The 23,309-nt window shown below is 43.6% G+C and overlaps 1 protein-coding gene across 3 annotated transcripts in view; it reads left to right on the top strand.

Annotated features, from left to right (window-relative positions):
* Positions 1-23,309, top strand: part of abr (ABR activator of RhoGEF and GTPase) — a 387,908-nt gene that overhangs the window by 272,454 nt on the left and 92,145 nt on the right. For all 3 annotated transcript variants that reach the window (XM_083650474.1, XM_083650477.1, XM_083650475.1), the window contains 2 exons: positions 20,118-20,215; positions 20,302-20,433. In XM_083650474.1, the coding sequence (XP_083506600.1) occupies positions 20,118-20,215; positions 20,302-20,433 (230 nt within the window). The remainder of the gene's footprint in view (positions 1-20,117; positions 20,216-20,301; positions 20,434-23,309) is intronic.

Here is a 23,309-nt window from a genome sequence, read left to right as displayed (position 1 = left end):
GGGTACACACCCCACCTTACACAAATGACCCATTGTGCACTAGTCTATGCAGACGTGTGTGTGTGTGTGTGTGTGTGTGTGTGTGTGTGTGTGTGTGTGTGTGTGTGTGTGTGTGTGTGTGTGTGAGTGAGTGAGTGAGTGAGTGAGTGTGCGTGCGTGCGTGCGTGTGTGTGTACACACCATCAGAACAGCGAGTGTGTTGCTGTAAGACTGGCATCCAAAATGAAGAACACATATTGGTGTGCCCTGTCACGCAGGACATTCCTGCAAAATATGGACATGACTCCACTGAACTGAGCTCACTTTTCATGAACACTAATAAAAGAACCCTAGTGATGATACATGCCTGCCTTGAGCTATTAGAGCACCAGCAAGCTTCCATGGAATCAGTGATGGCGTTACTTTGTGCTGTAAATTGTACTGAATTACTTTTTATTACTTTTACTTATGGGTTTATCATATTCATGTTTTTTTTATGTTGTTTGGACCCAAATGTTTTAACTATTTGTGTCGATAAAAATAACTAACTAACTAACTATGATGTTGGCATGACCATGCAGAGCTGGCTCAGACATGTCAGTAGTGGACAGCTGGTGCTCCACTACACCGTTACCGAAGCACCAGTTCACATATCAAATATCTGGGAAAGACAGAGCATGAGACTGAAATGTGATTTCCTCAGTTACCATGACAGTTGGCCTGCTCCGATGTCCCGGGTAATGGAGTGGAAAGCTATCTCCTCTGAAAGCCTGTTTGATCCTCCATGGAGCGCGGAGAGCTCCGAGCTTTAACATTTAAGAAAGTGTGTGTGTGGGGGTGTGTGTGTGAGAGAGAGAGAGAGAGAGAGGGACTGGGGTGGTTTTACTGATGTCATTGTTTGTCTATTTGACATTGCACCCAAATTCAGCCATTTTGCTATTTTCCGCTGCGGGAGAAACATACAATTTATATCCATGCATGCTGAGTGATTTCTATATTGTGTTACCTCCTGCATTTTAGACACAAAATGGCTGCTTTAAGTGTAGTGTGAAATAGGCTAATGGGGACGGTCGGTCTATGGGGACAGACAGGTGATGCTGCTGCATAATGTAATAAAATACCCTCTACTTAAGTTAAATTGGTCAAATATGTAATAAAACATGTTAATATAAAAACTGTTGGATGATGTAATATCACATTATTACGCAACTCAGCAATTATAACTTCATAAGGGTGTAACATATTTAACTGCTAATGTAATAATAATGTTGACTAATAACGTAATATCTTATGGAGATCGTAATAACTTATAAGTTATTACATTATTAGTCAGTATTATTATTAGATTACCGGTCAAAAATGTCACACCCCTGATAAAATAGTAATATCAGTGTAATAATTTGATATTGAATTGTCTTGAAAATTATTACATTAACAGGTTTTATTAAATTTTTAATCCCTTCAGCTGGATATTTTTATTCAATTTTGACAAGTTATTACAATGTTAGTTGATGTGTGCAACTTTAGTTTCAACGCAGAAGACTACATACTATTTTTAACGTAACTTTTATCAGAAATTAAAATTTGAGCCGTTGGTAACTTGTCCAACACTAGTAGCATCTCTCACTCTCATATAATAACATAACAACAAACAATCACAGTTAGTTTGAATTGGCTACATTCTACTTCTGCTCTCATAACTGTTTGCCTGTATTATTCCTTCAAATAGCATACAGTAGATAAGTAAGATTACACCGTTTCCTCCAGAATCCATGTAGCTTAACAATTGACACACTCTGCCTTTTTATGTGTAAATTGTGCAGCATAATGTCGTGGTCTAATTGTATCTCTGTTCGAGGATGGATGTGCTTTCAGTTTCATTGTAGCGTTGTCCTCTTCATTGGCTCCGCTTAGCATCAGATGAGCATCTTTCAGTGTGTTCATCTCCCCTGAAGGCTTTTCTATACAAGTCATCAGCAGCCTTTTGCAGCACTCTTGCATAATAGTCTGTGTGTGTGTGTGTGTGTGTGTGTGTGTGTGTGTGTGTGTGTGTGTGTGTGTGTGTGTGTGTGTGTGTGTGTGTGTGTGTGTGTGTGCGCGCGCGTGCGCGCGCTTTCAAATGAAAGTAACTAGTAATATGTTACTTTACAATATTACTGTCTGTGTAGAGTAACTCGTTACTTATTACACTACTTTTGCATTACTTTTCACCAAAATAACTGCAGTAGCAGAATGACATCGCTGCCCTGGAACCGTCCCAAAAAATTATTTCAACCGTTTTGAAGTCAGTGTAAACCATCCAAAATTCTAAATGTTATCACAAGCTCGCTTCTCTAACCATTGGGCCACCACCGCCGATTTCTAATTTGATTAGGAAATCCTTATTTAAATGTGCTTTGATAAAAAAAAAGAAAAAAAAAGAAACTCAATTTGTAACTTATATATATATATACTAAAACATCTTATTGGCTCTGTGTTATTTATGTCACATGGACCGAGCTCCCCCAATGGGAAAGGGCTTTCAATTCCGCCTCGGGCAAAGTAGTCTAACTGGGTCACGGAGGAATGAGCTGGCAGTGGAGCATCTCCCCAAAAGAATGTTCCAAATCTGAGGAAAACCTGACCTAGTAGAGAGGTGCTAGACATGTCATTTTGTTCTTGTAGACATCGAGAGAGCTGTGTTTTGTCTGTAAGTAGAACTGGCATTTAAGATGACATTTTAAACTGCTGCAGTTATAACAGAGAAACCACAAAGGTAAATACATTTTCTAACAATGACAGTAATCTTCTGTCGGTTACATCATCTTATCAAACAACACTCAAGAATCCCAGATTTGATATGGTCGAATCACTGGCCATCTTTTGGTGGAGACAAAAAACACACTTATTCAGGCTACACCTGGCCCCTTCTTGAAATAACCTTTTCTTCAGTGGCGTAACGTCATTGCCATGGGCCCCGGTGCAAATATTTGCTCTGGGCCCTACCTAACAATTATATTGTTATAGAAAATATGGACTCACTCATTATTTTTTTCGTCAGGCAGATTGTTAGCCATCTATTGTGCGTCAGGACCCCCGAAGGGTAAACAAGAGGGCCGGCTACGCTACGTGAAGGGATATTGCTCCTCTCTTGCTCCAACTCCATATATGGTCAATGATGTCACCAGAACCTCACAGGAGACTCCACTGAAGACACGTTGGAAAGAGAATGCGTTTTTCCCCATATGATGACGCCAATCCAGTGAATCCAGTAAACCAAACTTAAAGCTATAGCATTTGTTAGCCTAGTAAGCTACACGAGGGCAAGTGCTGACTGCATAAACAGCATGGAAGTTTATTTGGAGTGGGACTGCAGCAGTAAGTACGTCTCGCTCTTCATGGGCCCTTGACAGCTCTGGACCCCGCCGATCCTTACACCAGTGCTTTTCCTCTTAAAAAAGAATGGAACAAATGTTACTTATTATTATTTCTTAAAACAACTTTCAACAAATGCTACTTATCCCTACGTATTCTTTCAACAAGTGCTACTGTTCCTTTTAAAAAGTCTTAACTGTGTTGCACAGTTGTTTTCACAACTGTTGACGAAATGTACTATTGTAAGTTGCTTTGGATAAAAGTCCATGTCTGCTAAATTACTTAAAGAGATATTCAACCCCAACAAATCAGAGGGATCACTCAGCCGTCGGGCATGTCAGTTTTTCAAAAAAGGGCAGGCAGTTTTCAGGCTTTCGAATCCGCCCACTCCACATTTGGATAGGATAAACTTTTGTGGGGCGGGCAAATTTCAGAACCAATGGCAGAGCTCTGTGCATTTCCTGCTCGCGCATGTGTGGTTTCATTCAAAGCCAGCTAGCGCTGTGAACGGATCTGCTGCCCCTGTTTCTGTAGTGTAATGATACTGTATATAAGTCACAATGTAATATAACAATGCAAAAGTAACTTATACAAAAAACTTTTCCTCCTGAATCTCAGAAGATGAACAGTGACTCTATAGTTTGCAAGGAGTCTAACCAGCAGTAGACGCTCTGTCAGAACCAAAATCTTTGCCGCTTGCCCCTTTTCCAAGAATGTCATGGTGAATCTCTGTTGTAACGCTCCACATGTTCTCATGGCTCGTGGTAATCTCTGTGTCCTGTATAATCACATCCAGCCATGGCAGCCATGCATTCCCACTGAACAGTTGCCTTTCCTTGTTATTCGTGTTGTCATTCTGGATCCTATGAAAATAATTTGATTATGCCATTTCCCTCCTAATGTCCTCTCAGAAGTGGATTTCTTCTAGAAGCCCTCCAGCAAAATTGTCTAAATCAGCCATCCGTACTTTTGGTTTGTTTTGTGATCCATAAATTCAATGAAGATCTTGTATTTTGAAGACATCTACTTTATAATAGAAAGGGAGGCAGAATACAGACAGGCCCTAGCTGGTGCCGGGGACTACATGTGCTGATTAGTTTAACTGATTGTCATTTGTCTCCTAATTCTGTGAACCCACTGTTGACCTGGCAGTCAACACAGCCTCAGGCACAGATTACACGCACGCGCACCCGCGCACACACACACACACACACACACACACACACACACACACCAGAAAGAAGGCTCCATACTGATTGAGATGGAAAAGGATGGTGTCATTAACCCCTACATTTAGGGGTCAGAGACCCCTTGCTGACCAATTTACCCCCCTTACATTCTGAGCCTGATGGTGACCTGCCAGGAAGATGAAAACTCATGGAGCGCCAGCAGTCGTATCCAGGCCTCGTTCAGTGTGTCCTATACAGTATCTCCAAGCCCCCTGGCTCCTCTGCAGGGCCACAAAAAGACCTCTCTAAATATTCTCTCTTTGGCCTTGTTTGAATTGTAGGTCTAGGCACAAAAACCCAGTTCAGATGGAGAGGAAATGGACTTCCAGAGAAATGGAGGAGCAGGACTATGACTATACTCACGTCTGTGGCTAGCTGAATAGCAGTTGGGCATGAACAAATCCCCTCGTCACCTAAATCCAACAGACAGAACACAACTAGCAGCTGTTTCTCTAGCTGTAAAGAGCGGCAAACTGAATTGCACCCACTGTACCCCGAGAGTGAACTAGTGCAGGAGTTCCTAAATTTTTCCAAGTACCACTACGTACCAAACCAAATTTCCAAGGGACCACTTCCACTGCGTATTCCAAGCCCCCCCCCATAAAATAAAATTCGCTGATGTAACCATGCAATAGCAGCAGAAAGGCTAAATGACAATATACGGCTACTAGCTGGTTCAAAACGGACACACGTGTGTGTGCGTGCGTGCGTGCACACACACACACACCTGCCAACATTAGTCTGTGAAAAAAAGAGAAGCCCTTTGAAAAAAAATCCCCTCGCCAAAATGTAGCCTAAATTTGGAGGGTTATTTATAGGGGTGTCACAATATATCGTCCCACGAAATTTCGCGATAGTAAAACATCACGATATGTATCGTTGAGATGAAATCTCATATCGCGATTTTTTTTTTTTTTTCAAAAATAGACAAAGAAACGTCTTTGTTTGTTGAAGTTCAATGTGTGGAAAGTAGTTCAGTTGAACAAGTCTCTGAAGAGACACATGATAAGTTATACAGGAGAGAAACCATTCAATTGAGTTTCTGGCAAAACTGTTTACTTGACAGGAAAAACTGAAGATGCATAAAAAATAGACTAAGAAAAGTCTTGTTGTTTGAGTTTGAAGAAAAACTGAAGATGCATAATGAGAATTTATACTGCTGAGAAACCTTTTAGTTCAAAGTAAATCTAAGTGACGGTGTAACTCATTCTATTTCAAGATAAGCCTTATCTCCAATCTCATGTTTTTTCTAGTTGTTATTGTAATAACAATTTCCCACAACAGCATGTTTTGTATTTGTGCATTTCAAATAAAATACTACTTTTCCAGTCATATATTGTCATTATTCAAGTTTAAAAAAATATTGTTAAAATCGTATCGTATCGTATCGTTATCGTGAACCCAGTATCGTGATACGTATCGTATCGTGAACTGAGTGTATCGTGACACCCCTAGTTATTTAGCTACCTTTCTGACAAACTAGCATGACATGGTTGATACAAATCGATTCCTTAGGTCTTCTAGTTTCATATGATACCAGAAACTTTACTCTGTCTTTAAAACTGAGCCTGCTGCAGCCTCTGAAAGTAAATGTTCAAAATTGTGACAATATGGCGACATTTCCAAAAATCGGCCTAATCCGGCTACTCCTCAGGGTTAATGTGCACGATATGCGGAAAACACATACGGAAACAGTGCTTCCATATGTGGCCGGGAGCGTGCGATCGCTGCTCCGCTATCCCCCAGATGTAAACGCCAAATTTTCCTGTACTGAACTTCCCACAACATACCACCGCTGCTGCTAATCTCTTCCTTCTTGAGAGTCATTATACCACCAGAGCCCTTCTTCCTTATTGAGAGTCATTATACCACCAGAGCCCTTCTTCCTTATTGAGAGTCATTATACCACCAGAGCCCTTCTTCCTTATTGAGAGTCATTATACCACCAGAGCCCTTCTTCCTTATTGAGAGTCATTATACCACCAGAGCCCTTCTCCCTTCTTGAGAGGCATTATACCACCAGAGCCCTTCTTCCTTCTTGAGAGTCATTATACCACCAGAGCCCTTCTTCCTTATTGAGAGTCATTATACCACCAGAGCCCTTCTTCCTTCTTGAGAGTCATTATACCACCAGAGCCCTTCTTCCTTCTTGAGAGTCATTATACCACCAGAGCCCTTCTTCCTTCTTGAGAGTCATTATACCACCAGAGCCCTTCTTCCTTACTGAGAGTCATTATACCACCAGAGCCCGTCTTCCTTCTTGAGAGTCATTATACCACCAGAGCCCTTCTTCCTTCTTGAGAGTCATTATACCACCAGAGCCCTTCTTCCTTATTGAGAGTCATTATACCACCAGAGCCCTTCTTCCTTCTTGAGAGTCATTATACCACCAGAGCCCTTCTTCCTTATTGAGAGTCATTATACCACCAGAGCCCTTCTTCCTTCTTGAGAGTCATTATACCACCAGAGCCCTTCTTCCTTACTGAGAGTCATTATACCACCAGAGCCCTTCTTCCTTACTGAGAGTCATTATACCACCAGAGCCCTTCTTCCTTATTGAGAGTCATTATACCACCAGAGCCCTTCTTCCTTATTGAGAGTCATTATACCACCAGAGCCCTTCTTCCTTCTTGAGAGTCATTATACCACCAGAGCACTTCTTCCTTACTGAGAGTCATTATACCACCAGAGCCCTTCTTCGTTACTGAGAGTCATTATACCACCAGAGCCCTTCTTCCTTCTTGAGAGTCATTATACCACCAGAGCCCTTCTTCCTTCTTGAGAGTCATTATACCACCAGAGCCCTTCTTCCTTCTTGAGAGTCATTATACCACCAGAGCCCTTCTTCCTTCTTGAGAGTCATTATACCACCAGAGCCCTTCTTCCTTATTGAGAGTCATTATACCACCAGAGCCCTTCTTCCTTCTTGAGAGTCATTATACCACCAGAGCCCTTCTTCCTTCTTGAGAGTCATTATACCACCAGAGCCCTTCTTCCTTCTTGAGAGTCATTATACCACCAGAGCCCTTCTTCCTTACTGAGAGTCATTATACCACCAGAGCCCGTCTTCCTTCTTGAGAGTCATTATACCACCAGAGCCCTTCTTCCTTCTTGAGAGTCATTATACCAGCAGAGCCCTTCTTCCTTATTGAGAGTCATTATACCAGCAGAGCCCTTCTTCCTTCTTGAGAGGCATTATACCACCAGAGCACTTCTTCCTTACTGAGAGTCATTATACCACCAGAGCCCTTCTTCCTTATTGAGAGTCATTATACCACCAGAGCCCTTCTTCCTTATTGAGAGTCATTATACCACCAGAGCCCTTCTTCCTTCTTGAGAGTCATTATACCACCAGAGCCCTTCTTCCTTACTGAGAGTCATTATACCACCAGAGCCCTTCTCCCTTCTTGAGAGTCATTATACCACCAGAGCCCTTCTTCCTTCTTGAGAGTCATTATACCACCAGAGCCCTTCTTCCTTCTTGAGAGTCATTATACCACCAGAGCCCTTCTTCCTTCTTGAGAGTCATTATACCACCAGAGCCCTTCTTCCTTCTTGAGAGTCATTATACCACCAGAGCCCTTCTTCCTTACTGAGAGTCATTATACCACCAGAGCCCTTCTTCCTTCTTGAGAGGCATTATACCACCAGAGCCCTTCTTCCTTATTGAGAGTCATTATACCACCAGAGCCCTTCTCCCTTCTTGAGAGGCATTATACCACCAAGTCAAGTCAAGTCAAGTCAAATTTTATTTATATAGCACCTTTCATACACAAAGGCAATTCAAGGTGCTTTACAAAAAAATAATCGAAAAAACAAGCAGCAAAGCAATGCACATATAAAAAACACATAAAAAACACAGCCGACAGTTTTAGTTAAAATATATACTCAAATTAACAAACATGAAACATTATTTCTGTTTTAAATAAGTTACAAGGCACTCTTCAGTATTATTATTACATGTACAGTCCATTTGTTGGAAATGTACAGGAAAAATCTTTTTAAAATTACAGGCCGAGAGAGGCAGTAGTTTAGTAGCAGTTAAAAGCAAGAGTAAACATAAAGGTCTTTAGCTTGGATTTAAAAATAGGCAGAGTAGGGGCAGATCTAATGTGTTCAGGGAGTTTGTTCCAGTTATGAGAGGCATAGTGGGAGAACGCGGCTTCACCATGTTTAGATTTGGTCCTTGGGACAATTAGTAGACCAGTGCCTGAAGATCTCAGGGATCTGGATGGTTCATAGTGTAGAAGCATTTCAGAGATGTAGTGTGGGCCTGACCCGTTGAGAGATTTGTAAACTATTAGCAGAATTTTAAAGTCTATTCTAAGATTTACTGGCAGCCAATGCAGGGATTTGAGAACTGGTGTAATGTGTTCAGCTTTCTTGGTTCTTGTTAGAACTCTAGCAGCCGCATTCTGAATGAGCTGAAGTTGTTTAACAGCTTTTTTGGGAAGACCATTGAAAAGACTGTTGCAGTAGTCTAGCCTGCTAGAAATGAAAGCATGAATTAGTTTTTCAAGATCTTGTTTGGACATATAGCCTCTAATCCTTGCTATATTTTTTAGATGATAGAAGGCAGATTTTCTTATAAGCTTGATGTGGGAGTTGAAATTTAGATCAGAGTCAATAATAATGCCAAGATTTTTTACCTGGTCCTTTGGCTTCAGAGATAGGGATTCGAGGTGAGCAGTAACTTTGAGCCTATCTTCTTTTTTGCCGAAGACAATTATCTCTGTTTTGTCTTTATTAAGTTGGAGAAAATTCTGGCACATCCAATCATTAATTTGCGCAAGGCACTGACACAGTGACTCTATGGGGGCATAGTCATCCGATGAGAGGGCTATGTAGAGTTGCGTGTCATCTGCATAGCTATGATAAGCTATTTTGTTTTTTTGCATAATTAGGCCCAGAGAGAGCATATAAAGGTTAAACAGGACAGGACCTAAAATTGATCCTTGGGGTACCCCACATGTCATTTTGGTTTGGTCAGATGTGTAGTTGCCAATGGAGACAAAGTAGTTCCTGTCTTGCAGATAAGATCTGAACCACTCTAGGACCGTGCCGGAAAGCCCGACCCAGTTTTCCAGTCTGTCCAATAGAATTTCGTGGTCAACCGTATCAAAGGCAGCGCTGAGGTCTAGTAACACTAAGATTGAGATTTTACCTGAATCAGTGTTCATTCGGATGTCATTTATAACTCTGATAAGCGCAGTTTCGGTGCTATGATGGGGTCGGAAGCCTGATTGGAAAGGATCTAGGAGGTCATTGGAGGATAGAAAGGTATTGAGTTGTTGGTAGACAGTTTTTTCGAGTATTTTGCTAATAAAGGGAAGATTTGATATTGGTCTGTAATTGCTGATTATAGAGGGGTCGAGGCTACGCTTCTTTAGCAAGGGCTTAACAACTGCAGTTTTTAGAGATTTTGGGAAAATGCCTGTAAGAAGAGAGGTATTAATTATCTTCAGTATGTCGGTCGCCAGGCAACTGTAGACATTTTTTAGAAAGCTTGTTGGCAGGGTGTCTAGGCAACACGATGAGGATTTAAGGCCTCGTATCGTTTCTTCTAGTTTCTTGTGGTCAATGACATTGAACTGAGTCATGTTAATTAAGCACCTATTCTGTGGGTGCGGCGGAGCCACATTTGTTCTTGATGTGGAAATAGTTAGTCTGATATTTATAATTTTATCCCTAAAGAAGGTCGCAAATTCATTGCATTTGACATTGGATAGAAGATCAGGGGCAATTTGTGGGGGGGGGTTTGTCAGCCTGTCAACAGTGGCAAAAAGAGTGCGAGCGTCATTGGTGTTTTTGCTGATAATGTCGGAGAAGAAGAATTTTCTGGAATTTTTTAGTTCCTGGTTGTAGGAGTGAAGACTATTTTTATAGATGTCATAATCGATGTGAAGTTTAGTTTTCCGCCATTTGCGCTCGGCTTTCCTACAATCTCTTTTTTTGTTAGCCCTTCTTCCTTATTGAGAGTCATTATACCACCAGAGCCCTTCTTCCTTCTTGAGAGGCATTATACCACCAGAGCACTTCTTCCTTACTGAGAGTCATTATACCACCAGAGCCCTTCTTCCTTACTGAGAGTCATTATACCAGCAGAGCCCTTCTTCCTTCTTGAGAGTCATTATACCACCAGAGCCCTTCTTCCTTATTGAGAGTCATTATACCACCAGAGCCCTTCTTCCTTCTTGAGAGTCATTATACCACCAGAGCCCTTCTTCCTTATTGAGAGTCATTATACCACCAGAGCCCTTCTTCCTTCTTGAGAGTCATTATACCACCAGAGCCCTTCTTCCTTCTTGAGAGTCATTATACCACCAGAGCCCTTCTTCCTTCTTGAGAGTCATTATACCACCAGAGCCCTTCTTCCTTCTTGAGAGTCATTATACCACCAGAGCCCTTCTTCCTTATTGAGAGTCATTATACCAGCAGAGCCCTTCTTCCTTCTTGAGAGTCATTATACCACCAGAGCCCTTCTTCCTTCTTGAGAGTCATTATACCACCAGAGCCCTTCTTCCTTCTTGAGAGTCATTATACCACCAGAGCCCTTCTTCCTTATTGAGAGTCATTATACCACCAGATCCCTTCTTCCTTCTTGAGAGTCATTATACCACCAGAGCCCTTCTTCCTTATTGAGAGGCATTATACCACCAGAGCCCTTCTTCCTTATTGAGAGTCATTATACCACCAGAGCCCTTCTTCCTTATTGAGAGTCATTATACCACCAGAGCCCTTCTTCCTTATTGAGAGTCATTATACCACCAGAGCCCTTCTTCCTTATTGAGAGTCATTATACCAGCAGAGCCCTTCTTCCTTCTTGAGAGGCATTATACCACCAGAGCACTTCTTCCTTACTGAGAGTCATTATACCACCAGAGCCCTTCTTCCTTACTGAGAGTCATTATACCACCAGAGCCCTTCTTCCTTACTGAGAGTCATTATACCACCAGAGCCCTTCTTCCTTCTTGAGAGTCATTATACCACCAGAGCCCTTCTTCCTTCTTGAGAGTCATTATACCACCAGAGCCCTTCTTCCTTCTTGAGAGTCATTATACCACCAGAGCCCTTCTTCCTTCTTGAGAGTCATTATACCACCAGAGCCACCAGAGAGTCATTATACCACCAGAGCCCTTCTCCCTTCTTGAGAGTCATTATACCACCAGAGCCCTTCTTCCTTCTTGAGAGGCATTATACCACCAGAGCCCTTCTTCCTTATTGAGAGTCATTATACCACCAGAGCCCTTCTTCCTTCTTGAGAGTCATTATACCAGCAGAGCCCTTCTTCCTTCTTGAGAGGCATTATACCACCAGAGCACTTCTTCCTTACTGAGAGTCATTATACCACCAGAGCCCTTCTTCCTTCTTGAGAGTCATTATACCACCAGAGCCCTTCTTCCTTCTTGAGAGTCATTATACCACCAGAGCCCTTCTTCCTTCTTGAGAGTCATTATACCACCAGAGCCCTTCTTCCTTCTTGAGAGTCATTATACCACCAGAGCCCTTCTTCCTTATTGAGAGTCATTATACCACCAGAGCCCTTCTTCCTTATTGAGAGTCATTATACCACCAGAGCCCTTCTTCCTTATTGAGAGTCATTATACCAGCAGAGCCCTTCTTCCTTCTTGAGAGTCATTATACCAGCAGAGCCCTTCTTCCTTATTGAGAGTCATTATACCAGCAGAGCCCTTCTTCCTTCTTGAGAGGCATTATACCACCAGAGCCCTTCTTCCTTCTTGAGAGGCATTATACCACCAGAGCCCTTCTTCCTTACTGAGAGTCATTATACCACCAGAGCCCTTCTTCCTTACTGAGAGTCATTATACCACCAGAGCCCTTCTTCCTTCTTGAGAGTCATTATACCACCAGAGCCCTTCTTCCTTATTGAGAGTCATTATACCACCAGAGCCCTTCTTCCTTACTGAGAGTCATTATACCACCAGAGCCCTTCTTCCTTCTTGAGAGTCATTATACCACCAGAGCCCTTCTTCCTTATTGAGAGTCATTATACCACCAGAGCCCTTCTTCCTTATTGAGAGTCATTATACCACCAGAGCCCTTCTTCCTTCTTGAGAGTCATTATACCACCAGAGCCCTTCTTCCTTATTGAGAGTCATTATACCACCAGAGCACTTCTTCCTTACTGAGAGTCATTATACCACCAGAGCCCTTCTTCCTTACTGAGAGTCATTATACCACCAGAGCCCTTCTTCCTTCTTGAGAGGCATTATACCACCAGAGCACTTCTTCCTTATTGAGAGTCATTATACCACCAGAGCCCTTCTTCCTTCTTGAGAGTCATTATACCACCAGAGCCCTTCTTCCTTACTGAGAGTCATTATACCACCAGAGCCCTTCTTCCTTCTTGAGAGTCATTATACCACCAGAGCCCTTCTTCCTTATTGAGAGTCATTATACCACCAGAGCCCTTCTTCCTTATTGAGAGTCATTATACCACCAGAGCCCTTCTTCCTTATTGAGAGTCATTATACCACCAGAGCCCTTCTTCCTTCTTGAGAGTCATTATACCACCAGAGCCCTTCTTCCTTCTTGAGAGGCATTATACCACCAGAGCACTTCTTCCTTACTGAGAGTCATTATACCACCAGAGCCCTTCTTCCTTACTGAGAGTCATTATACCACCAGAGCCCTTCTTCCTTCTTGAGAGTCATTATACCACCAGAGCCCTTCTTCCTTACTGAGAGTCATTATACCACCAGAGCCCGTCTTCCTTCTTGAGAGTCATTATACCACCAGAGCCCTTCTTCCTTCTTGAGAGTCATTATACCACCAGAGCCCTTCTTCCTTATTGAGAGTCATTATACCACCAGAGCCCTTCTTCCTTCTTGAGAGTCATTATACCACCAGAGCCCTTCTTCCTTCTTGAGAGGCATTATACCACCAGAGCACTTCTTCCTTACTGAGAGTCATTATACCACCAGAGCCCTTCTTCCTTACTGAGAGTCATTATACCACCAGAGCCCTTCTTCCTTCTTGAGAGTCATTATACCACCAGAGCCCTTCTTCCTTACTGAGAGTCATTATACCACCAGAGCCCGTCTTCCTTCTTGAGAGTCATTATACCACCAGAGCCCTTCTTCCTTCTTGAGAGTCATTATACCACCAGAGCCCTTCTTCCTTATTGAGAGTCATTATACCACCAGAGCCCTTCTTCCTTCTTGAGAGGCATTATACCACCAGAGCCCTTCTTCCTTCTTGAGAGTCATTATACCACCAGAGCACTTCTTCCTTACTGAGAGTCATTATACCACCAGAGCCCTTCTTCCTTCTTGAGAGTCATTATACCACCAGAGCCCTTCAGGAAGCAGAGAAAACAAACAGAGTGGGAATGAAACCAGATGGAATGAGATGCCATTACCCTGTACGGTCCCGCTAGTCATCATGTTTGCACCGGTCTGTCACAGCTCGGGCGGGTGGTATGGCTGCTATCTCGCCCTAAACCTTAACCAGACGTAGGTCATACGTAGGTGTTTGATGTCACTTAGCCATGGATGACAGCAAGTGTGTGTGTTTATGTATGTATATGAGAGACCCCCCCCCCCACCGCGGTCTGTCTCACACCCAATACTGGTGTCTCTCCTCCCAGTGAAAGGTCGAACCGTGTATCCATCAATCAAGCTGTCAGATGGGGGTTAACCCAAGGGACCGGGGGCTGTGGAGGCAGGGTCTGGCCTCCGGGACGTCCTGTTGACACATTATAGACATCCTCCAGCCTGGGCTATAGGAAACGCTACAGCAGCATTTAAATAAACACATTAACACAGTTAATTGCTCCTTGTAAGAGCCAAGTCGGACCCGATCCCAAGGGAGCAAGGGGGGGGGGGGGGGGGGGGTGTCCTGAATGTGTACATAAGCATGAGACCTGTCAGGTGTAGCTTAATGACATTCTAACAGGATTCATTTTGGTTTTATAAGTGCATATTCATGACTGGTCCATTACCTCACTCGCTGAATTTCATTGTTAAATCATTGTTTAAAGAAAAATAGATCCAGGTGTTATTTCATTCTGTGTCCTGGATCAGCCTTTTTGCCTCTTAGCAAATGTAATAAAATGATTGAGAACTGCCAACAAAAACCCTGTACGCTAGTGATGCGCGGGTCGGGGTTTTTTAACACCCGCACCAACCCAACCCGTCATCGGAGCCAGTCCGCCCCGCCCGCCCCGTTAAAATATCTGAAAACCCAGAACCCAACCCAGCAGCCCGCAAACGGCCAATTTAATGTAATATGTCTCTGGACTCCCGATGAGCGCAGCAGAGCTCTCCAAGGTGTCCAAACTAGTCTCCTTCTCTCTCAGACAGACAGACACACACATGCGTGCCGGTGCGCGACTGGACAACAGTTTTACTGCTCTGGATGCGTCCTTTCATGTCAGAGTTCTTTCTGCTTCGTCGGCGCTACTAACTTATCGATCTTTCCTCAATTAATCCAAGGTCTCAAAATGGAGGTAGCAGGTAAAGGAGGTAGGCTACAGAAACAGTTCTTATTCCTTCCAATTTCTTTTAATTACGTCATGCGCTCTCAATTGGTCACGTGGCCTACTCACGTTGCAGTAAAATTGACAAATAGATCACAGTCGAGTCCACACAGAAAATCTGCGGTGGCATTCGTTTTATGGACACTTCAAATAATAATTACAGCGAATAATCCTTCCAAAATGTTTGTTTTGAGAGCACATAGGCTTCAGACTCGCTGATTGTGCGTACGTGTGAGAGAGTTCACGTCTTAAAAGGGTTAACTCTGCGTGTTTCACTGCTCTAACAAAATTATATTATAATGTTGCTTTGTCACGTTCTGAGCCTGCCCCGCCCGCACCCGCGATATTTTCATAATTTGCCAACCCAGACCGCCTGCGGGGCGGGCCAGCCCACGGGACCCGGCGGGTTCTTGGGTGACCCGCGCATCACTACTGTACGCTGTGTGATGGCAGCGTAGCCCCAGGACAGACGTGCTAAAAAGTGAACAATGTCCTACTTCAGTGGCATATTGCTTTGAGCAGTGTAGGTAATTGATCTAGCATTGTCAAAAGCTCCGCTTAAAGGGATAGTTGGGTTTGTTTGAAGTGGGGTCCTATCAGCTAGTTCCATACACTAACTGAAATAGGTACAGTGTTCTGGACGCTGAGCGCACCGTGTATCGAGACCCGGCACTCTGAAGCAGCAGCCCTCCAGAGCTCTGTCTCTCTAGTACAATGGGCCAGGAACTAAAACGTAATTTAGCCACCTAAAACAACGCCCACCTAAACAAATCAATATCAGTGTACATGTACGCTCTATTTTGACAATCAGCGCTTTACTTTACCGTCAAACAGCCCTCTCATTCGGCACTACATTTCCTCCCAACCGCAGAACTACCGTATTCCTCCGCTAAACGCCTGCACAGAGCACAGAGCCGCGGCGCTGGATTACTCTATATTATATAATCTAGATTATAACGTTACATATCAGATGGAGGTGGTGAGATTATCATCCTTGCCAGTTAAAAAACAGGAAGGCTTAGAAGAGAGATAAAACACTGACTTACTTTAGAGACAACAAGTCACCTGGCCTCTCTGGTCTGGGACGTTTTCCCAAATTTATCTTGGGAATGGTGAAAAAGGTCTGCAGGACACCGGCATTTAGGCAGCATATTATAGCAGTTCCTCGTATCTCTCTTTCTCCCTGTTCACTCTCTGCAAAAGTTCCTCTTCTGTATATTACTCTCTCCGGTTCATAATTGTATCCTCTTGTCACCAAGGTTAATGGCATATCATCCTCGCTATCAAAATCACTCATATTTTCGTTCGTGTATTCTATTTGTTGTGTCTTCACTAACAAACCGGGAGAAATAACCCAAAATAACAGCTGATCTGCAGAGTAATCCAGCGCCGCGGCTCTGTGCAGGCGTTTAGCGGAGGAATACGGTAGTTGTATGGTTGGGAGGAAATGTAGTGCCGAATGAGAGGGCTGTTTGACGGTAAAGTAAAGCGCTGAAAATTGTCAAACTTTTACCTGCACATCACAGGACAGGCTAAATGATGCAACATAAATATACATTATGTAAAGTCATTGCATAAATGTGTTTTTATTGAAAAAGTGGCGTCAAGTAAGCAAGTCTTGTTGGAGTGGATAGAGAGGCAAAGTGACCGCTTACTTCCTGCTTCAGCACTGTACCAGAGATTTTCATCCGCCATTTATTTTCCCATACAGATTTTGTAAAATGCTTATAAAATAGTTTTACTGGTTCAAACCAAACGGTACAGATATATTTAGAAACAGGAGAGATCGCATAACATTTCACTGGGACCAAAACGTTAAAAAAAATGCGGGTTTAAAGAAACTATGTTTTTTTATGTTGTTTTTTTTACTTTTGGTCCGAGTGAAATGTTCTATGGTCTCTCCCGATTATAGCGTTAGCTGTACCATTTGGTTCGACGAAGTAAAACTATTTTATAAGCATTTTACGAAATGTCTATGGGAAAATAAATGGCGGATGAAAATCTCTGGTACAGTCCTGATTGAAGCAGGAAGTGACATTCCACTTTGCCTCTCTATATCACAGTGCAACCATGTTACGGTCAAACTACCCATTTCACTATATCACATTGTGTTTGCAAGGGGTATATATACACCCCATCGATGTATGTGTTTCTCTCTTAGGGTTTAAATTTCATTTCATTTTATTTTGTCCAATATTCAAATATTCCAGAATTGCATTTTGTGTTCAAAATAAATATTATTTCTATATTTATTTTGATCTAACTTTTTAGCCAGATTTGATGGTTTTCTTGTCAAAAGTTATGCCGCCTCAAAGCTTTCTGGGAAATATCCAAACAACGTGTTTGGACTGAGAGAGCCTGGTGACGCGAGGTTAGTTTGGACAGGAGAAGGGAGGGGGTGGTGGAAGGGAGAAACATGAGCAGCAGATCCATTCACAGCGCTAGCTGGCTTTAACTGAAACTACACATGTGCGAGCAGGAAATGCACAGAGCTCTGCCATTGGTTCTGAAATTTGCCCGCCCCACAAAAGCTCATCCTATCCAAATGTGGAGTGGGCGGATTCGAAAGCCTGAAAACTCCCCGCCCTTTTTTGAAAAACTGACATGATGAAGGTCTGGCTTCTCTCTGGGGTTGCATATCTCTTTAATGGTCTAATTTATAAATAACCTGTGAAGCGCAATTCAAAGCGTGCGCAAATAGGAACTGTTGTTGAAGTTGAAAACGAGAGGAGAGATGGAGACAGCAGCAACAGCCAGCGCCAATACCAGATAGCCTTCAGTGTTGGGTTGCAGACTTCATGACACCGATTCCTAACTGGATGTGTCGATGTAAATGAGTGAGCGAACATCAAATATTTTCAGTTTTTCCAATAAAAGATGTCCTGCTCCTGTGCGCCAGCTGAACGACGTGTCTATCACCCAATTTACACCTGGTTTTTAAATGTGACCTGTATCTGGATAAGTTATCTGCATTTAAAAAACAGGTGTAAATGGGGTGTATTAAGCCGTCTTTGGTTGCTGTCCGATCGATTGGTGCAGAAAAGTACCAAGTCAAGTCAAGTCAAGTTTATTTATATAGCCCTAATTCACAAGCATGTCTCAGAGGGCTTCACAGAAAGTATGTCTAGCTGATTCTAGCTAACACAACAGTAACAAGAATATACAGAATAAAGATAACATTTGAACAATTGATAATATAGAAAATATAGAAATGAAGAGAGAGCAGAGGAGAGAGCAGGAGAAGGGGGAAGAGCAGGGGGAATGTGAGAGAGTGATGGGGTGGGGAGGGAATGGGAGATGTTGGAGGGTATAGGTCCAGGAGGTGGGGAAGGAGCAAGAGGAGAGAGCAGGAGAGGGGAAGGGGGAGGGGTGTTGGGGAGAAGAGAGCAGGGGGAGGGAGGAGGCCTTATAAGGCATTATATGCCTTATAATCACCAATTGTGATTATAAGGCATACTATGCAGCTCTTCCCTGACCAGAATCCAGCTTGCTGTTTGCAGGTGTAGGTACAGATTCGGCTCGCCCCACAGAATCTGCTCGCCCTACCGGAAGTGCTCGGCTCGGGGTCCACAATGGGGTAACCCATGGGTCTAACCCTAACCCTAACCCTAACCGATTCATATTTTTAATGTCCATCATGTCTGATAACATCAGTAGCTTAGCGTTCGCTTACCTTGTTAGGTAATCTATAGTCTGACTGGGTGGAAGCAGCATGGTGGACTTAGCTCTCTCATTTCAGTCGGTGCCGGATGGAAATCCCATTCCGCTCCCTGCAAGCTCTGCATTGGCTCCGACCCGCTCTGACTGCGGCTGCGACCATATTTGGATTTCCTTTCCACGTCCCCCGTGTGGAATCTATATGCCTCTGCTGCTGTACGTGTCGAATCTGCCGAGCTCAAATGCCTGCGCCGCTGCCTTTGAAACAATAACAACAGCAGCGCTAGTCGCTAGCTCGTTGATACACGCTGAAAACGATTGATGTGGATTATGCAATGAAGCAGCCTGCGTGGTACGTTCAGTGGATGGCTGTAAAGAGCCTTTTTCCCCTCTAGTCCACAATAGAAAGTGTCCCCAGCCAGACTCTCCCAGCCCCTTTGCTGGGAGAGTCTGGCAAGCGAGACTAGCTAATCTAAAGCCGTCGGCCATTTTGCCCACGTTAATCCCACCACGTGCCCGATGTACAGCCAATCAAATGCCTACCCGAGCAGATATTGAAGGCAAGCCATTTCTGCACCGACATGGCACACTGCACACGGCCACTCCCCAATGCCAGACAGAGCGTGTTTGTGTGGTCGAGCGAGGTTGACAGTGAATGGAGAGAGCGAGTGGTGCAAAACGGTGAAATGCAGGGATTAAAAGTTTTCTTCTGATAATTTCACAGCGGTTATGTTATAAAAGCACAAATAAACACACACACGCACACCTCCAGAGCTCCAAACTTCACTTCACTATATATATCTATCTATCTATCTATCTATCTATCTATCTATCTATCTATCTCGCCCAACCCTAGTGAGTATAACGGAGGCTATGATTTTTCTCCCATTTTCTCCCAAATTATACTTGGCCAATTCCCCCTGCTGTCCCGGTCGTTGCTCCACTCCCTCTGCCGATCTGGGGAGAGCCATAGACTAGCACATGCTTCCTCCGACACGTGCCGTCGCCAGCTGCTTCTTATCACATGACAACAAGGAGTTTCCCCGGCAGGACAGCGCGTGGGAGGATAACGATATTCCCTCCAGTTCCCCTCCCTCCTGAACAGGCATTCCGACCGACCAGAGGAGGCGCTAGTGCAGCGACCAAGACTCATACCCCTCGGGCTTCCCACCCGCAGACATGGCCAATTGTGTCTCTACACTACCCAGACACCCCCAGGCTATTATTATTTGAGTTAACAGTGTCATCTACGTTTCACAGATATCGCATGTCTGGTGGACATAGCAGTCAAGGATCCTAAATGTAGTTTTCACAGAACTTTACAGAGTTTACTTCCTGTTAAGCTTACTTCAGTACCATAGTTGATGGATCTGTCTGCCTCCTGTGTTTCCTCCTAGATCTCTACTGTACCCTGGAAGTGGACTCGTATGGATACTTTGTCAGCAAGGCCAAAACCCGGGTCTTCAGAGACACCACCGAGCCACAGTGGAACGAGGTCAGGCAAAGTGCTTTCTCTCTGGCTGTTTTTACTCACTATCCAAAGACCAATGTTTCACCCTCCTAACCTCTGTCATCCGATAGGAGTTTGAGATCGAGCTGGAAGGCTCCCAGTGCCTGCGGATCCTGTGCTACGAGAAGTGCTACGACAAGAGCAAGCTCAACGCGGACGACAACGAGATCGTGGACAAGATCATGGGCAAAGGGCAGGTCCAGGTAAGAGTGGAGCCCTCGGCAGATTTTAATTTGTGTTATCAGGATCATGTGGACCATCATAGAAACAAGCCCAAGGTCTAACCATACCATAGACCAATATAGCATAGCCAATGACAGAGGCCTATGTTCTCTTGGTGAGATTTGCCAACATGTGACTCATTGTAATTAGTTGTCTAGCCACTGTGCGCAATAGAGTGGTTTTGTTGTGGTGGATTCTAACCATGTTGGTTGGATTAATAGTCTGAAAGAGAGTTTATTTAAGGGGTTTTCCTCCCTCCCTTGTTGTGAGAAACGTGCTTATAAAAGTCCCTTTTGGGTCTTGTAACTATACTGTAACTGCACAGTGGAACCTGTGGTTTTTTGGGGTATTGAGGCAAAACGCTGTTCTCCACAGTTCCCCTCCACCCGAACAGGCGCCCCGACCGACCAAGACTCATACCCCACCGGCTTCCCACCCGCAGACACGGCCAATTGTGTCTGTAGGAACGTCTGACCAAGCCGGAAGTACCGCTGCCGGGAATTGAACCCGGGTCTCCACGGTGGGACAGTAGGCGAGTGCTTTTACCTCTACACTACCCAGACCCAGACCCACCCACAACATATTTGTTATAGCATTTCCTGCCTGCCCCCACTGCTTTCCATGCCGTCCTAATTCACTTTCATTATGTTTGTCCTTGAATAGCATCCCCCCCGCCAAAGAGCAAGGAATAAGGGGACACATTGAAAAAAAAAATCTTTGCAAGAGCCACAATCCCCCAAAAATGGCCTTTGTTCCCTTTATTTTGTATTTTTTTTATTTAGTTAGGCAATTTATTCATTCAATTATTTATTTAATTGGGACTTAAAAGAGCCAGAACTACCCATAAAGGAGCCGTATGTGGCTCTTGAGCCTCGGGTATCACTGCCCCCTTCTAATAGCCTACAACAATCCAGTAGATGAATGCTATCAAAGCCAAATTGTGCAGTTGCAGTTATTAAGTCCGTTTTATCATGTAATGCTATCCATTGCCTGATTGCCTAGAAGACCCTTGTCAGTCACTCAGTCGGCATGTAGATAGAGAGATCCCTACTTGACAAATAAGATGAAAAAACAGTATAATACTTTGTTTTGGCCAATGGCCACCTAGGCATATGTACCTGATAGTGATATCTGTCTGTCTCAAATTAAGTCTGACGGTCTGTGTGCTGCTGTTGTGTCACACGTGTGCATAGGCTGGTTTGCTATGCTTTGAAGTTTGACGCTTTCATTTCTTGGCTCTGCTGCCTTCAGGGACGGCTTGGAAAGGGGATTTTCCATACAGAGCGCCATTAGAAATGCTGCACTCAGGGTCTGGAGAGGGCACTTTTTACAGACGAGGAAATCCGTGGCAATCTTTTGGAGTAGCCTATAGCTTATAATCAGCAACTCAATTCACATTCTCAGCCAGAATATGATGGCTGGTCAAACAGTAGCGTAAGCATGATTTTTTTTCAGTTTACCCATGATTTTTTCAGTTTAAAAAGTGGGGGGGATAGAATCTAAGCTTTGAAAGTGGGGGGGACATGTCCCCCCTGTCCCCAGTGGAAAATTCGCCCCTGGCGAACGTCTTTCGGGTACCTCAGTTGGCTGTGGCACAAACCATGTGGTTGCAGTGTCTTGGCTGTAAATACGGCCTCAGACGTTATTGCATGCTCTCTCCCTCCCCATTATATTCCCTCTCCATCTTTCCATTTATATTGTCGGATTGTCGGAACACCATAAAGGTGTCTTAACATTAGTCTGCACCTCTTCAAACTTTTTGGGTGTGCTCCACTCTATATACTTTGAATTGATTCAGGATCCAGAAATGATGTTGCATGGCTGTGAAGTCAAAAGGATAAAACAATAGTTAACAGTCTGATGTTGGCATCCAGTGCTTTTGTGTAATTCAACCTCAATCTAATATTTGGAGGGGGTGATGACAAAAGGAACAATAAATAGCCGTTTGTTTTGCTACCCGGTCCTGGGTAAGGTAGTATTATTACTGCAGCATGTTAATTAAGGACTGTTAAATACAGTAATATGTTAATATTGACATCCAAATATGTAAAAAGTTAACATGTAACATCATCACAGACTAACAAAAAACTATTAGATGTTTAGATTTGTATTTTTGTTTTTATCTAAAAAAGAAAATGTGAATTTATGAGCCAGCATAGTGTCCTTCTAGCCCCATTTTCTTCCCATGTTCATTTTTATGCAGCATCCACTTCGTCGTCCTCAAAGCGACCTCAAACGTTTCTGCAATATTTTATAGAAACAACTATGGAGATGTGTGGACCCGCTATCGCCTATTTTCCAGAGCTGTACCGTGGAAAAGATTAGTGCAGTGTGCTGGAACTTCATTAAGAGGTTAATTATAAGACTTTCTAAAAGGTTAATTGTAAGTTTCTGCTCTTTGCCCAGTTACCTGCAGTACTGATGTTAAACTCTATATAGTGTTCAACCTGTAGGGTTTATCAGCCTCGCCTTGCCTGGGCTACTGGGTTAATTGGGTTACTCCTACTGTATAGAGCGACTGACCTATGAGAGGAGTGTGTGCAGCACGTGTGTGTCTGTGTGTGTTGAATAAGTGTGTGCACGTGTGTGTCTGTGTGTGTGTGTGTGTGCAGCACGTGTGTGTCTGTGTGTGTTGAATAAGTATGTGGGCAGAAAGAGGACGACTTCTTCATAATTACAGTACGAGCTGCTAGCAAAGGGCCAACATGGCTGCCAGTCAGAGATGACCCCACCGAGCGAGCCGAGCGCTGCTGCTGCTGCTGCTGCTGCTGCTGCTGCTGCGAACATCCACTCTCAGCCAACAACATCCAAAACAAATAAATACAGCACATGTTGGTTGCTGCCTGGGGGGGGGGGG

This window comes from Poromitra crassiceps (assembly GCF_964638095.1).
Source record: "Poromitra crassiceps genome assembly, chromosome: 1".
NCBI classification, from domain to species: domain Eukaryota; kingdom Metazoa; phylum Chordata; class Actinopteri; order Beryciformes; family Melamphaidae; genus Poromitra; species Poromitra crassiceps.
The sequence above is the reverse complement of the archived record's forward strand: the minus strand, read 5'-3'. Positions and strand labels throughout refer to the sequence as shown.